The 16760-nt window shown below is 45.4% G+C and overlaps 1 protein-coding gene across 1 annotated transcript in view; it reads left to right on the top strand.

Moving 5' to 3' along the window:
* Window positions 1–324: 324 nt before the first annotated feature.
* The window catches only part of si:dkey-122a22.2 (uncharacterized), a 232454-nt gene continuing 216018 nt past the window's right edge, over window positions 325–16760 (top strand). The window contains exon 1 of the mRNA XM_067981529.1: window positions 325–378. Within this exon, the coding sequence (XP_067837630.1) occupies window positions 351–378 (28 nt within the window). The 5' untranslated portion in view covers window positions 325–350. The remainder of the gene's footprint in view (window positions 379–16760) is intronic.

Genomic DNA, 16760 nt, shown 5'->3' with positions numbered 1-16760 from the left:
GCACAGAGAAGCGAGGCAATCTCTCTCTCACACATTTGTTTTTGAATCTGTTTTTCTGGATTTGTTACGGCCAAAGGGATTATTGTTTGAACATTAGTAATATAGTAAGTAGCCCTTTAGTCAAGCGATTATATATATTTTACGCTTGCCATATAAAGCCATATTAAATAAATAATTGTGTCATATATTAACCAAGAGCATATATTACATTTTGTAGGTATATTACATATGAACCATGAACCAATTGCTAGCTGTCGTGTTGGGCTGCGACTTGCCTCTTGGTGAATCCGGACACCTCAGAACAGGTGGGATTGTGTCGCCACAAGTTATACCACCAATAATACCGGGCCATGATCAAGACTGGACCTTTTGGCACAGGTACCATCGGGGAAAGAGCTTTGATTGACGTGTACATGTATTGGCAAGGGAGAAGAACCAACTGCTATCTAGTGGTGTTGGATGAGTGCAAACACAAGTAAAGATAGTGACATTGGGCCTTTTGGCATACACTATATGGGTGACACTAAGAACACATTTGCATTCCCTAATGGGATACAGGCAATGACTAGCTCTCTGAATTTCCCTCAGGTCTGGAAGCGACAAGCTGATTGCTATGGGTGCATACCTAGAGGGGCCAGAGTGGGATCATCTTGGTCCTTCTGCTTTAAAGTAATTAAGAATACAGAGTCATCAGATGCAACCACCCATTGGGCTTCTACCGGATGCCCGGTTGTGGACAAAGATCCCAGCAATGGTTTATTGGTTTTCAGAATATATCAGACCCTATATAACGATGTGAGATTTGAAATCTTCCCTCTTCTGTTTCATTTTTCAAAAATTGCTTTGCTATCAGGTTTGTGTAATGAAACTTATGAGTGGCTCTATCAACAGATGTTGTCTGAGAAATTTAGACAGTTTATGGAGAGAAATTCAGGTCAAGATATAGATGCTGTCCCAAAGAATAACACCACACCCCCCCATTAGAGAGAGGGAGGGAAGCAGGAAGTAGCAGAATGGTCGGATGTGGGGCTATAGCAGGAACTGCCACTTGGAACAGAATAGATATAGAAAGCATGTGGGAACATGATGAAACCATGCGAAAACAATTAAAGGGTATTATGAAAGGGGGGAATAGGTTGGGAAAGGGTCGTTGGATGAACACGCAACAAGTTTTGGTGTCTTTGAAGGAGGTGGTTGACGGCTTACGGCAGATTCAGGAGAAAATTAATGAAGTGATAAGCGACACACTGACATCCAAGACTCAGATCTCCAAAGGGATCATGTGCAGTATGTACGGCGCGTTTATGCTGTCTCAGGTGCAAAAGAGATTGGAAGATATTGAGTGCAATCGTATTCCTTCTTTTATAACTGATGAACAGCTAGATATATGGACTAGTAATGGAGGAAAGCATTGTAACTTTAGGCCACTGGGATCTGCAGACCCAGTGAAGCACTCCTGTGAAGAGAGGAGGAAAGGGCAAGTTTTCGCTGTGACTATTGCCATCCCACGCCTTTCACCCGATCAGAAACCTTTAGAGGTCTTCAAGGTGGAGTCCATAGGCGTCCTCGAAGGTGACATACATAAGGAATTGGTTAATTATCCAAAGGTATTGGCAAAGAATGGGGAAACCTGGATAGCACCAAAATTATCTTGCTGTACTCGGATGTGTTGGTGCGATGTCACCCAGAACAGTGTCCCAGCTCGTGGTTTCACCCTGGTGCACTCCCCCAGTTGTACTATTAGTATTCAAAAATGGAAATCAGGACATGCAAGGCGCGGATACATGGGAAGAGGTCGCTACTGTGTGACGACATCGGACTTGGTTTACCGTTGTGGGAAACAGGAGTACCCTGTATTAACTCCATCATTTTCTTTTACTCCTGAGTTGCCTACGAGAATTGCACGTTCATAATGTTTCGGAAATTCAGGTGGAAATCGGTTTAAAGGAGGAAGCCCAGAAGGTGCTTATACAGTTTAGACATCCGATTCCACCACTGTCACTAAGTCTTAAAACTATACTTGACCAGACGGTCACATCCAGAGCATCACCTAATTGATCTACAACAAGGAAATGCGGCCATAGAAAGTGATATAGGACAGCTAGGGGAACCCAAATGGTGAGATACAGTGTATAATGTAGGACAACATCCTTGGGTTGGAATTCTGTTACAGGTTTTAATACTTGCTTAGATTGTTTTAATTACAATTTCTATCATGATGCTTTTTGTAGTATCCTCCATGTATAAAAAGCTGAAAAGGCAAATGGATGTAGTACGCTATCAAACTGTGAACTAAAGATGGGACAGCAGTGTGAGCCTAAAGGGTTTCCCCTGTAGGGTCAGAAGAAAGGAATGTAAGAAAAACAATATACAAGCTTTCTATATTATTGTAAACCTCATTAAGGAAAAAACCTTAGTATCTTACTAGCATGTTTAATTGTACTCTTGTATTTTAACATCTTTGTTACTTATTATAACTTCTTAATAAAGCCATTATACTTTGGAACAAACCACCCTTAAGCCTTTTTGATCAAAGAATTGAAAAGTAAAATTTATTACTTACAGAGAGGTTTAAACATGGAATTGCGGAAAAGATGGGCATGGATTTGGGAGGTGACAACACATTTAAGGATTTTGGAGAGGAAAGGGAGGTTGGAGTTGGGGCGGTGGGTTTCAAGGACAGAAGGGTCAAGGGTGTTTTTTTTGAGGAGGGGGATGATGACGGCAGATTTGAGGAAGAAGGAGAAAGTATCTGAGGAGAGGGAACTGTTAACAATATCAGCTAACATGGGGGCCAGGAATGGAAGTTGGGTGGTCAGCAATTTGTTGGGAATAGGGTCGAGGGTGCAGGAGGTGGGTCTCATGGACAAGATGAGCTCGGAGAGGGCATGAGGGGAAATAGTAGAGAAACTAGAGAAAGGTGGGAGTTCAGGGTTAGGGTGGGGCGGGGGGATTCTTAGAGGAAATTTGGCTTGGTGGGCTAGGGGAAGGGAGGGAAGTGGCAGAGGCAGCTGGATGAATGGTTTCAATGTTAGTGAGAAAGAAATCCTTGAGCTCTTCGTACTTGTAGTTGGAGGTGAGGGTGGAGGGGGCAGGGGAGAGGGGTTTAAGAAGATGGTTTGTAGTGGAGAAGAGAGCCAGGGATTATTTTTGCATTCCAGGATGAACCTGGAATAGAGCAATTTTGGCAGAGGAGAGCAGGATCCAATAGTGCTTTATGTGGTCCAGCCAGATCTGGCGATTAATGGCTAAACCAGTTGTCTGCCATAAAAGTTAAAGACTGCTTCCCTTGGACTTAAGGGAGCGGAGATAAGGCCATACCAGGGGGATCCACTGGGGTGAGAGAGAGTAGTGTGTTTTAATGGCACAAGGGCATCAAAGGTGAAGGTGAGGGTGTGATTCAGCAGATAGGTTGCTGCAGAAATTTTGTGGTGAATGGAGGGCCAAAGGTTAGACAGTTGGGAATTTGAAAGTGCCGTTGTAAGTGACTTGGGAAAGAGTTTTTTCCAGAGGCGGACACAGAAGGAGGGAGAAAGGGGAAGTGAGTGGAGAGGGATACAATGAAGTGATCAGAGATGGCCTTGTCTGTGATTGACATGATGGGAGTAGAGAGGCCACATGAGATGGCAAGGTTGAGGGGGTGGCCGTGAATACGGGTAGGGGAGTTTATATAGAGGGAGAGGTTAAGGGAGGTTAGGAGGGCAGTGAACTCAGAGGAGAGGGGCATGATGAGTTGAGACAGAGGTTGAAATCACCAAGGATGAGAAGTCGCTTGGTGCAGAGGCTGAGGGAGGCAAGCAGTGAAGATATCTCGGTGAGAAACTTGCCGTCGTACATGGGTGGACGGTAGAGAATGAGTATTTTAAGGAGAGGTGATAAGGGTGGGACAATGTGAGATGCTCAAAGGAAGAGAAGGTGCCAGAGGAGTGGGGGGACAGACCAAGGTGTGATTTGGTGATAAGGGACACACCACCACTGTGGCGGTCTGGGTGGGGCAAGTGGTGGAAGGTTTAGCCAGGAGGGGAGGCTTCATTAAGGGGGAAGATTAGCCCCCATCGGGCGCGGGAAAGTTGGTGAGAGAATAGGGTGGGGCAGTTGAGGCTGCTGCTCATAAGGAGGCAGCGATGAGTACCTCGATGGGCCCTTCAGAGAATGCCAAAATAGGCGCAGAAGGAAGCTGCAGGCTTATCTAAAAAGGCAGTCAAGCTGGAATGGCGGCAGGAGAGCAGGAAAGTCGAGGAGTGGTGAAGGGTTGGGGTCGGGATTTGAGGGGCAGAGAATCTGAGGGGGGAGAAATAAAAAGAGGCACGATGACAGGAGAGAGGGATTTAGGAGGGGTAAAGGGAAAAGAAGAAAAAATGGGGAAATAGAAGTGATGGGCTTGGGTCAGGAGCGGCAGTGAAAACGTGCACTCGAATGGACACAGGGAAACTCAAATTACATGGGCACGGTTACATAGCCAGATTACACAGAATTACATAGAATGTACAGCACAGAACAGGCCATTCAGCCCAACTGGTCCATGCTGGTGTTTATGTTCCACACAAGCCTCCTCCCATCCCACTTCATCTAACCGCATCAGCATAACTTTCTACTCCTTCCTCCCTCATGTGTTTATCTAGCTTTCCCTTAAATTCATTTATGCTATTTGCCTCAACTAATCTTTGTGGTAGTGAGTTCCACATTCTAACCACTCTCTGGGTAAAGAAGTTCTTCCCGAATTCCCTATTGGATTTATTAGTGACTATCTAATATTTATGGCCCCCAGTTTTAGACTCCCCCACAAGTGGAAACATCTTCTCTACGTCTACCCTAGCAAACCCATCCATAATCTTAAAGACCTCTATCAGGTCACCCCTCAGTCTTTTTTTTTTCGAGAGAAAAGAGCTCCAGTCTGTTCAGTCTTTCTTGATGGGTATAACTTCTCAGTTCTGGTATCATCCTTGTACATCTTTTTTGCACCTTCCCCAGTGCATCTATATCCTTTTTATAATCTGGAGACCAGAACTGTTCACAGTACTCCAAGTGTGGTCTAACCAAGACTCTATACAAGTTTAACATAACTTCTTTGCTTTTCAATTCTATCCTTCTAGAAATGAACCCCAGTGCTTTGCTTGCTTTTTTGTGGCCTTGTTAACCAAATAACTTTTAGTGATTTCTGTATCTGTACCCCTAGATCCCTAGATCCCATTGCTCCTCTACCCCTTTTAGACTTAATTTCCAAGGAGTACATGGCCTCCTTATTCTTCCTACCAAAATTCACCACCTCATTCAATGAATATTGAAATTCATTTGCCAATTAAACACCCATTCTGCCAATTTATTAATGTCTTCTTGTAATTTGTCGCGGTCTTCCTCAGTATTCACCATACCTCCCAATTTGGTGTCAAAAGCAGAATTACGATCGATATGTCCAGGTGATAAACGGAGAATAGAGAGGAGACAATAGGAGGGAGGCCAAAATTAAAGTCAGAGGTCCCATGGTGGGATAAAGTTGGCATAGATAGGATGGAGTCAGCTTGGAGCATCGATGTCCAGGTATGGAGACAGGTGTAGAGGGCGAGTGAGTCTAGAAGCTATATGAAGGGTAGACTATCGGAGGACGCACTGCTGAATATATTTCTGTGGAAATGAAGAGCCGGGAGGTGTGCAGAATCGATCGCAGGGAAGAAAAATGATAGTGAAGTTGGAGGTCACTATAAGATTCAAAAGTGGCGGAGAAATGGACTTTGGCCCAGGCAGAGTGAAATTCAGGCCAGGAGCCACACTGTAGCGAAATAAAGCTGAAAAACCAGTAGGACAGTCATAAGTTCAGCAGGTAACAGCAGCAGTGGGGGATGGGCTGTAGGCCAGACAAAGTTACCTTAAAACTTAAGCAACTGAATCGGAGTCACAGCAGCTGAGGCTTACAGTGTAATCCAGTGGAGCAGCGAAGTCTGAGAAATCTGAAGCAAAGAAATCCAGCAAATTTGCGCAAAGTTTCAGGGCTCACCGATGAAAACAAAGAACAGGCACGATCGGGGGCCCAGGTAACTTTAAATTCGCAGCTTGATCTTGTAGTGAGGGCTAAAATGCACCCACTATTAGAAACAATTTTACAACACCAAGTTATAGTCCAGCAATTTTATTTGAAATTCACAAGCTTTCGGAGGCTTCCTCCTTCCTCACCTGAGGAAGGAGGAAGCCTCCGAAAGCTTGTGAATTTCAAATAAAATTGCTGGACTATAACTTAGTGTTGTAAAATTGTTTACAATTGTCAACCCCAGTCCATCACCGGCATCTCCACATCATGCCCACTATTAGAGCCAGGGGAACTTAAACAGCGGAAGAGAGGAGATTGGGGGAGAAAGGGCAAAGGATGGCAATGGATGGCCAAGGATAGAGTTCACAGCATAGGAGCTCCCTAGGAAGCTGCCAGCCCAGGAGCCACGTAGAACATAAAGAACATTAAAAGCATTCAGGCAACGTCTATATCAATGACATACTGACCATGCAGACTATGAAGTTGATATAAACCCACACTGCAGACCAAAGTGCCAAATGTGATAAAGGGGATTAGTTTAATGGAAAACACAATGGGCCAGAACTTGCTCCAACCGGTGTGGCAAGGCTGTCCGCAAATCCTGTGGACAAAGACTACGGAAATACTTACCTCGTGGTCTCCGACGTCCACATTTTCAGTTTTTTTTAAGTTCAGCGCTGTAATTTCAGCACAGGTTTCTTCGTATCGATAGAGACTGTGGGAATGGAAGCCTCGCCCACAGAATCTGTCAAGAAGAGAAGTCACGGCCACAAGCAGGCAAGTAAAACTCAATCATTTAAAGTAAACTTCTGTATGTTGGTTGAAATAAAAATTTAACATATCATTATAAAAAGCCAAGCAAATGGTTTAATTTAATGAAACTTACAGAAGTTAAAAGTAAAAAAAGATTTTTAATTTTCAATTATAAAAAAATTTTTAATGATCAAAAATATTAAAATAAGAGTAATTTGACAGTCCACATGTTTAAAATTTAATTTTTTGTTGTTTCGCAGTTATTAACAGTCACCGCGCTTTTAAAAAGTAGTATTTTCCAGCGTACCTTTTGGCCGAGTAAGTATCTTCGTTCCAACCAGGCAGAGGGGTAAGTTTACGAATGTTTGATGATTTCTATGATTTTAGCGTACCATGTCCCTTTAATTCGGGACTGTCAAACTGCCGGCAAACCAATGGGAGCAAGTTCGTGATTTTGGGGTTTTACTGCGCATGTGCGCATTCACGAGCTTACACAATCGATTCGCTGGCGGTCAGGGAGGACGCCATTGCAATATGGCATCCTGAAGTGTGTAATTTCTGGGCCTTTAATTGCCATTCATTCATTTCTCAACCCAGTGCCAACACATGGTGCCTTTCTTTAAGAAGGTTTCCTAACTCTACCACTCCTACGAGGTGCTCCTCTAGCGGCCTCAGCAAAACTGGTGGAAGGCTGCTGTTCCTCATGTTGGGACCCTTGAGATGCTCGTGGCCGGTGATCTCTGGGTGTTCAAGCCTGTGAGGGCCCGTCTGCAGACTGCTGCACCTCGGCTGCTGCTGGGCAGTCTGGCCCAGCTGACTTGTAGGCAGTATGGCGGGTATTAGTTGAGGGGGCGGTGAAGGAGCAGACGTACTGACGTCCTGCGAATGGACAACACATGCTGCTCCTATCGCGCCACTGCCACTCCTATGGGGCTGGAGCCCATCATTTGCACTGATCCGTGAGAGCAGACTGCAGAAGAAGAGTGGCACCTTAAAAGCCCCATGTCCACCGATCTGTCCAAGGTGGAAACCTGTCTCTCCAAAGTAGCCCAGAATCTGCAAGGCAGCCGTTTCAGCTTCCACCCAAGCTGCAAAGACTGGTGACACTGACTCCAGTTGTGAGGGCCTGGCTGCAGCGTCCTTGGAGGTGGCCACACTCCAAGGTAGATGGCACAGTGCTGATTCCATGCGAGATGATACCACACAGGCTAGAAGCAGACTTCTTCACACTTTCAACCATAATGCTGGAACTCCATGGTGGGCTTTCCAATTCCTGGAACAACTGCTTGAAAGGCCAGCAGTTTTCTGTTCATGGTTGGGCCCCTGAAGTTCTCATCGACATGGAATCAATGCAATTTGCACTTTCCACCACCAGGAGGAGCTCAATCTCTTTAAGGGAGGGTGTTTCTTAGAAATCTCGTAAAGGTAGCTGGTACCTGTTATTGGCTGAAAATAACAGTCTGCTGTCTGTACGGAGTCTGAACAGAGGTCAGACATCGCACACGTAAAACACAGATGCAGGCCCCATCCCTATGTTTACACGCTGCTGAGTTATGTTAAAAATTGAATAAAGGTTGCGCATTACTAAATCCCACATCCTCCAATCTGCACACCAGACCTCACCAATCTGCTGATCTGAGTTGGTACCAGGCCTGCGAGAGTACATGCACCAAGGTTCTCTGCTGATGCACTAGAGACCTTGGTGCAAGAGGTGGACAAAAGGAGGGACATCCTATATCCGCGGGGGTGGGGGTTGGGGGGGGGGTGGCAAGAGGCCCTCTAGACATATATCCAAAAGGCAGCGGGGGATGAAGTCAATGCCAGGCGCACAGCAACACGAACATGGATGCAGTGCAGGAAGAAGTTCAATGCTTTGACATGAGTGGTCAAGGTGAGTGAGGTCAACTGGCAAGTGATGTCTCCTACCAACTGCACCACGAACTACACCTCCATCACCCACATACCAACAAACTCTTTCCATCAGTACTCAACTCTTCCAACCAGATGCTTCCTCTCGCCCTTACACATTACCACTGTTTCAAGCCGCCCACCCACAACTCACAGGCCACACAAACTGGCAGCTATTCAACCACGACAGGCACATCACCTGGACACACATTCCGCTTTCTTGCAGGAGAAGGTGGCGCATATCAGGAGGCAGCAAGTGGCAGTGGCCTTTAGCCCCTTGAGCCTGTTCCATCATTCAATGAGATCATGGGGATCTGTGACCTAACTCCATATACCCATATTAGCCCCATATCCCTTAATACCCTTGGTTCACAGAAATCTATCAATCTCAGAATTAACATTCACTAGTGAGCTAGCATCAACTGCCATCTGCAGAAGAGCATTCCAAACATCTCCCACCCTTTGCGTGTAGAAGCATTTTCTAACTTCACTCCTGCACGTCCTGGCTCTAAATGTTAGGCTATGTCCCCGAGTCTAGTATTGAAGTCTAGGAGACTTCCAAAAACAGTTACAAATGTCTCGGCAGCCAGAAGCAATAATCCAGCCACTAACCTGTAAATCCTGCATGGTCCCTTTAAATAGCGCTGGTGGGGGTCCTCCAGGCACTTTAAGACACGTTCAGATGGTCGGGGTTAAGATTGTGCGTTGAGTTGAGCCTTAAGTCCCAAAATGGTCTCTATCACTTTAAATCAGCGTTGCACACTGATTGAAGCCATTTTTTTCCTACTTTACATGATTCCAGCATTCATTATCTGTGCCTGCGCTAACTCTTATACCAAGATGGCGTCTGGCGCACGTCACGCTGGAAATGTGCATGCGCATCCAAGACGCCATCTTGGATGTTGGAGAGGCCATGTAGCGCCGAGAAAACGGGTGCTACACGGCCCAATTTAGCGCCCAATGTCTCTATTAATAAATCCCAGGATCCCATATGCTTTCTTAACAGCCTTCTCAACTTGTCCTGCCACCTTCAAAGATTTGTGTATGTGCACCCCCAGGTCTCTCTGTTCCTGCACTCCCTTTAAAATTGTACCATTTAGTTTACATTGCCTCTCCTCATTCTTCCTACCAAAATGTATCACTTCACACTTCTCTGCGTTAAATTTCATCTGCCATGTGTCTGCCCATTTCACCAGTCTGACTATGTCTTCCTGAGGTCTGTTACGATCCTCCACATTGTTTACTACATTTCCGAGTTTCGTGTCATCTGCAAACTTTGAAATTATACCCTTTATACCCAAGTCCAGGTCATTAATATAGATCTAAAAGAGCAGTGGTCCTAATACTGACCCCTGGGAAGCATCACTGTCTACTTCCCTCCAGTCTAAAAAACAACCGTTCGCCACTACCCTCTGCTTTCTGATCCTTAGTCAAATTTGTATCCAGGCTGCCACTGTCCCTTTAATCCCATGATCTTCAATTTTGCTAACAATTCTATTAAGTGGTACTTTATCAAATGCCTTTTGAAAGTCAATATATACAAAATATCAACTGCACTACCCTCATCAACCCTCTCCATTACTTCATCAAAGAACTCAATCAAGTCAGTCAAACGCGATTCTCCTTTAACAAATCTGTACTAACTTTCATTTATTTCTTTTCAAAGTGCCAATTAATTTTGACTCGGATTATTGTCTCTAAAAGTTTCCCCATCACCGACGTTAGACTGACTAGCTTGTAATTGCCTGGTTTATCCCACTCCACATTTTTGAACAGGGATGTAACATTTGTAATCCTCCAGTCCTCTGGCACCATCCCCATATCTAAGGAGGATTGGAATATTGTGGCCAGAGCTTCCGTAATTTCCACCCTTACTTCCCTCAGTAACCGAGGGTGCATCCCATCTGGACCGAGTTACTATTCTGCTTTGAGTACTGCCACCCTTTTAAGTACCTCCTCTTTATCTGTTTTTATCCTATCTATTATCACTACTACCTCCTCTGATACTGCGACATTGGCAGCATCCTCTTCTCTAGTGAAGACGGATACGAAGTATTCATTTAGTATCTCAGCCATACCCTCTGCCTTTTTTTTATTTGTTCATGGGATGTGGGCATCGCTGGCGAGGCCAGCATTTATTGCCCATCCCTAATTGCCCTTGAGAAGGTGGTGGTGAGCTGCCTTCTTGAACCGCTGCAGTCCGTGTGGTGAAGGTTCTCCCACAGTGCTGTTAGGAAGGGAGTTCCAGGATTTTGACCCAGCGATGATGAAGGAACGGCGATATATTTCCAAGTCGGAATAGTGTGTGACTTGGAGGTGAACGTGCAGGTGGTTTTGTTCCCATGTGCCTGCTACCCTTGTCCTTCTAGGTGGTAGAGGTCGCGGGTTTGGGAGGTGCTGTTGAAGAAGCCTTGGCGAGTTGCTGCAATGCATCCTGTGGATGGTACACACTGCAGCCATGGTGCGCCAGTGGTGGAGGGAGTGAATGTTTTGGGTGGTGGATGGGGTGTCACTCAAGCAGGCTGCTTTGTCCTGGATGGTGTCGAGCTTCTTGAGTGTTGTTGGAGCCGCACTCATCCAGGCAAGTGGAGAATATTCCATCACACTCCTGACCTGTGCCTTGTAGATGTTGGAAAGGCTTTGGGGAGTCAGGAGGTGAGTCACTCGCTGCAGAATACCCAGCCTCTGACCTGCTGTTGTAGCCACAGTATTTATGTGGCTGGACCAGTTAAGTTTCTGGTCAATGGTGACCCCCAGGATGTTGATAGTGGGGGATTCGGCGATGGTAATGCCGTTGAATGTCAAGGGGAGGTTATTAGACTCTCTCTTGTTGGGGATGGTCATTGCATGGCACTTGTCTGGCAATCTCCTTTTTTGTTCCTAATCAGCTCTACCCTTCCTTTGACTACCCTTTTACTATTTATATGTTTATAAAAGACTTTTGGGTTCCCTTTTTTATTAGCTGCTAATCTCATACTCTCTCTTTGCCCCCTAAAGTGTCCTGGAGTTCCCACATGGTGCAGGAATTGTAGGCAATGGGTCTCAGCTGTCCCACCGTTCTATTTAGAGTCTACGTATATTATATATATGCCTCCAATGTTACTTATATGTTTTATCTTAGTGTCTCTTTAACCTATTTACTATTTCTATATTTATTTACCCTTTTTTAAGATAGTTACTTCTCAATCAATGATAACCAACTACAATTAATATTATAGAGTGTGTACTAAATTCACTAACCTGAGCTTTCACGGGTTCCTCCGCTACGTCGACTGTGACGTCTCTGAGGGTGATGCTGATGGCCCTGACCCTGTCAGTCGCCTCTGTCCGGGACTTCTGGATATTGGCTCTGGGGATGTTCCTGCGAGTGTTGGGGAACATTATCTCCCTCCTTGCCTTGACCTCCTCCCTCTGCTATATCCCTGATGTCCTCCAGGGATATATCAGAAAACCTGGGAACAGCCCACTGACATTCCACTCCTTGTAGTAGTACAGCAGTGAAATGGGAGAGCAGGGAATGCAATCTCGCTTTAAGAGGTGTGTTCCCACTTTAAATAGGCCTTGGGAGGCAGGCCAGAAATCGGGCAGAGAAAGTGGGCGGGCTGCTTAAATGAGGCCCGGATTTAAAATTGCCCAGGCCTCACACTGGTGATACCGTGGGGGTTTTCCAGTCGCCCCGGCCCCCACCCGCCCCGATTCCTTGATTGAATTAAACTCGGGGCTTTAACAACTAGTTTAAGAAGTTTTCATTTAATTTTGTTTTAATGGGAAGTACTGTATTGATTTTGTACTGTTGTGTAATAAAATTCTTTAATTCCTCCCTCCTTTAACTCTGCTGGAGAGCCCATGTTCAACTTCATTGCAAAAACATAGGAGTAGAGTTTCAACACTGCACTTCTCTTTTATGGCTGAATTTAAACGCAATTCAAATAAAGATGGATGACTTTCACCAATGGGAAATAAAGATCATAATTTCAACAGTGGCAATTTCAGCATAGTCCCAAATAAGCACAAACCCACATAAGAGTGACCAGCTGTTTCTCCAGTCTAGTATCCGAGAGGCTTTGTTCAGTATGTATAATGAATAAAAATGTCACCTTTGCCACTTTCTTCAAGTTGGTGTTGAAAACATATTAGTTGAATTAGTACCAAAGGTTCATTACCTCAAACAACTGTCACTGACTTTCAGCTGCTCGACATAAACTGGATGAAAACTGTCGCCAGAGGCAAGGAACAAATATATTGTATTTCATTCTGCAGAACCTTCACATCTCAGTATGACAAATAGTACAATCAGAAAAAGATTTCATAAACAATATCCAATGTATTAGCACATGAAACCAAGAGCAAAAATTGAGAGATTCTTCTACAGTGCAGACCAAAGCAGGATTGCTGACAGCCACAAAAAAGCATCAATTCGTGAGACCTAAAGCAGCATTTCTGCATCCCATCCAGAAACGAAAAAGAAACATCACAATGTTCTGTCCTCTTCACAATATGGTCCACAATATTTGTATGACCTCAGTAAATATAAATGAACATTTATCTCCCATTTACCTCCAAACCTTCATCAGTACTTTAGGATTACCCAACATTTCCACAGCTTTACATGTGTCCAAGAAACTGCCCAGCAATTCAGCTGTTTCTCAGCATTATATCATTATTTGCACAACATTGCTAGGCATCAATATATTTAAATTATAGATAATTCAGAATTATTCACCTTATCACCCATTTACTTGCATAAATGGTTTTGTATAAAGAAGAGTAAATCTCTCATGGCAATGCTCACAGAGAGTACACGATTAGGAATAGGGCTTTTGATATTTATTCCGCGTCACTGCAACCAAAATGCAACAGTGGTTTACCTACATTGTAATATAGCATATTTACTGAAGCAATATATCATATGACCGACTGGAGGTAAAACATTTTAAGAAGTTAATTCTCAGGATGCGGGCATTGCTGGCAAGGTTGGCATTTATTGTACATCCACAGTCGTCCTGAAAAGGGGGTGGTGAGTCTTCTTCTTGAAATTCTTTTTAGTGGTTTGATACAAATGAGTGACTTGCTTGGCCACTTCAGAGAGTTGGTGTGGGACTGGAGTCACATATAGGCCAGGCCGGGTAAGGACAGCAGGTTCTCTGAAAAGATATCAGTGAACCAGTTGGCTTTTTACAATATGGTTACTTTTATAAAAAACAGCTTTTTATTTCCAGATTTTTTTATGCTGAATTCAAATTCTCAAACTGCCATGGTAGTATTTGAACTCATGGTCGATGAATCCGGCACCATAACCACTAGGTTACCGTAGCCTAGCAATTACACACCTTACTGACACTGAAACATACAGGGTCTCACAGAGCGAGTATTTTGTAATTACTATTTACAACACTTCCTTAAGATCCAATTAACTTTGTTCTTCCCTCCCCAAAACCTCTAATAAACCTCTTACAAACCTTGATTCTTTTTCTCTATCGCCAGCTGTTACATTAATCAACTGGAAACTTGAATTAAGTTTTTTTCTTAATCGTTCATGGGATGTGGGCGTCGCTGGCGAGGCCAGCATTTATTGCCCATCCCTAATTGCCCTTGAAAAGGTGGTGGTGAGCTGCCTTCTTGAACCGCTGCAGTCTGTGTGGTGAAGGTTCTCACAGTGCTGTTGGGTTGGGAGTTCCAGGATTTTGACCATGCGACGATGAAGGAACGGCGATATATTTCCAAGTCGGGATGGTGTGTGACTTGGAGGGGAACGTGCAGGTGGTGTTGTTCTCATGTGCCTGTTGCCCTTGTCCTTCTAGGTGGTAGAGGTTGCGGGTTTGGGAGGTGCTGTTGAAGAAGCCTTGGCGAGTTGTTGCAGTGCATCCTGTGGATGGTACAAACTGCAGCCATTGTGCGCCGGTGGTGAAGGGAGTGAATGTTTAGGGTGATGGATGGGGTGTCAATCTAGCGGGCTGCTTTGTCCTGGATGGTGTTGAGCCTCTTGAGTGTTGTTGGAGCTGCACTCATCCAGGCAACTGCAGAGTATTCCATCGCACTCCTGATTTATGCCTTGTAGATGCTGGAAAGGCTTTGGGGAGTCAGGGGGTGAGTCACTCGCCGCAGATCTGCTCTTGTAGCCACAGTATTTACATCTGGTCCGATTAAGTTTCTGGTCAATGGTGACCCGCAGGATGTTGATGGTGGGGGATTCGGCGATGGTCATTGGAGATGGTCATTGCCTGGCACTTGTCTGACGTGAATCTTACTTGCTACTTATTAGCCCAAGCCCGGATGTTGTCCATGTCTTGTTGCATGCGGGCACCGACTGCTTCATTATCTGAAGGGTTGCGAATGGAACTGAACACTGTGCGAACATCAGCGAATATCCCCATTTCTGACCTTATGATGGAGGGAAGGTCATTGGTGAAGCAGCTGAAGATGGTTGGGCCTAGGACACTGCCCTGAGGAACTTCTGCAGCAATGTCCTGGGGCTGAGATGATTGGCCTCCAACAATCATTACAATCATTACCATTTTCCTTTGTGCTAGGTATGACTCCAGCCACTGGAGAGTTTTCCCCTGATTCCCATTGACTTCAATTTTACTAGGGCTCCTTGGTGCCACACTCGGTCAAATGCTGCCTTGATGTCAAGGCCAGTCACTCTCACCTCACCTCTGGAATTCAGCTCTTTTGTCCATGTTTGGGCCAAGGCTGTAATGAGGTCTGGAGCCGAGTGGTCCTGGCAGAACCCAACTGAGCATCGGTGAGCAGGTTATTGATGAGTAAGTGCCGCTTGATAGCACTGTCGACGACACCTTCCATCACCTTGCTGATGATTGAGAGTAGACTGATGGGGCGGCAATTGGCCGGATTGAATTTGTCCTGATTTCTGTGGACAGGACATACCTGGGCAATTTTCCACATTGTCGGATAGATGCCAGTGTTGTAGCTGTACTGGAACAGTTTGACTAGAGGCGTAGCTAGTTCTGGAGCACAAGTCTTCAGCACTACAGCTGGGATGTTGTCGGGGCCCATAGCCTTTGCTGTATCCAGTGCACTCACCCATTTCTTGATATCACGTGGAGTGAATCGAATTGGCCGAAGACTGGCTTCTGTGATGGTGGGGATTTCGGGAGGAGGCCGAGATGGATCATCCACTCGGCACTTCTGGCTGAAGATGGTTGCAAACGCTTCAGCCTTGTGTTTTGCACTCACGTGCTGGACTCTGCCGTCATTGAGGATGGGGATGTTTACAGAGCCTCCTCCTCCCGTTAGTTGTTTAATTGTCCACCACCATTCATGACTGGATATGGCAGGACTGCAGAGCTTTGATCTGATCCGTTGGTTGTGGGATCACTTAGCTCTGTCTATAGCATGTTGCTTCCGTTGTTTAGCATGCATGTAATTCTGTGTTGTAGTTTCACCAGGTTGGCACCTCATTTTTAGGTACGCCTGGTGCTGCTCTTCTACACCTCTCATTGAACCAGGGTTAATCCCCTGGCTTGTTGGTAAAGGTAGAGTGAGGAATATGCCGGGCCATGAGGTTACAGATTGTGCTGGAATACAAATCTGCTGCTGCTGATGGCCCACAGCGCCTCATAGATACCCAGTTTTAAGCTGCTAGATCTGTTCTGAATCTATCCCATTTAGCATAGTGATAGTGCCACATAACACGTTGGATGGTGTCCTCAGTGTGAAGACGGGACTTCGTCTCCACAAGGACTGTGCGGTGGTCACTCCCGCCAATACTGTCATGGACAGATGCATCTGCGACACGTAGATTGGTGAGGTTGAGGTCAAGTAGGTTTTTCCCTGGTGTTGGTTCGCTCACCACCTGCCGTAGGCCCAGTCTGGCAGCTATCTCCTTCAGGACTCGGCCAGCTCGGACAGTAGTGGTGCTACCGAGCCACTCTTGGTGATGGACATTGAAGTCCCCCACCCAGAGTACATTCTGTGCCCTTGCTACCCTCAGTGCTTCCTCCAAGTGGTGCTCAACATGGAGGAGGACTGATTCATCAGCTGAGGGAGGGCAGTCGGTGGTAATCAGCAGGAGGTTTCCTTGCCCATGTTTGACCTGATGCCATGAGATTTCATG

The sequence above is a fragment of the Heptranchias perlo genome, chromosome 3, assembly GCF_035084215.1.
Source record: "Heptranchias perlo isolate sHepPer1 chromosome 3, sHepPer1.hap1, whole genome shotgun sequence".
Taxonomy (NCBI): Eukaryota; Metazoa; Chordata; class Chondrichthyes; order Hexanchiformes; family Hexanchidae; genus Heptranchias; species Heptranchias perlo.
Note: the sequence above shows the minus strand (reverse complement) of the source record. Positions and strands in the feature narration are given on the sequence as shown.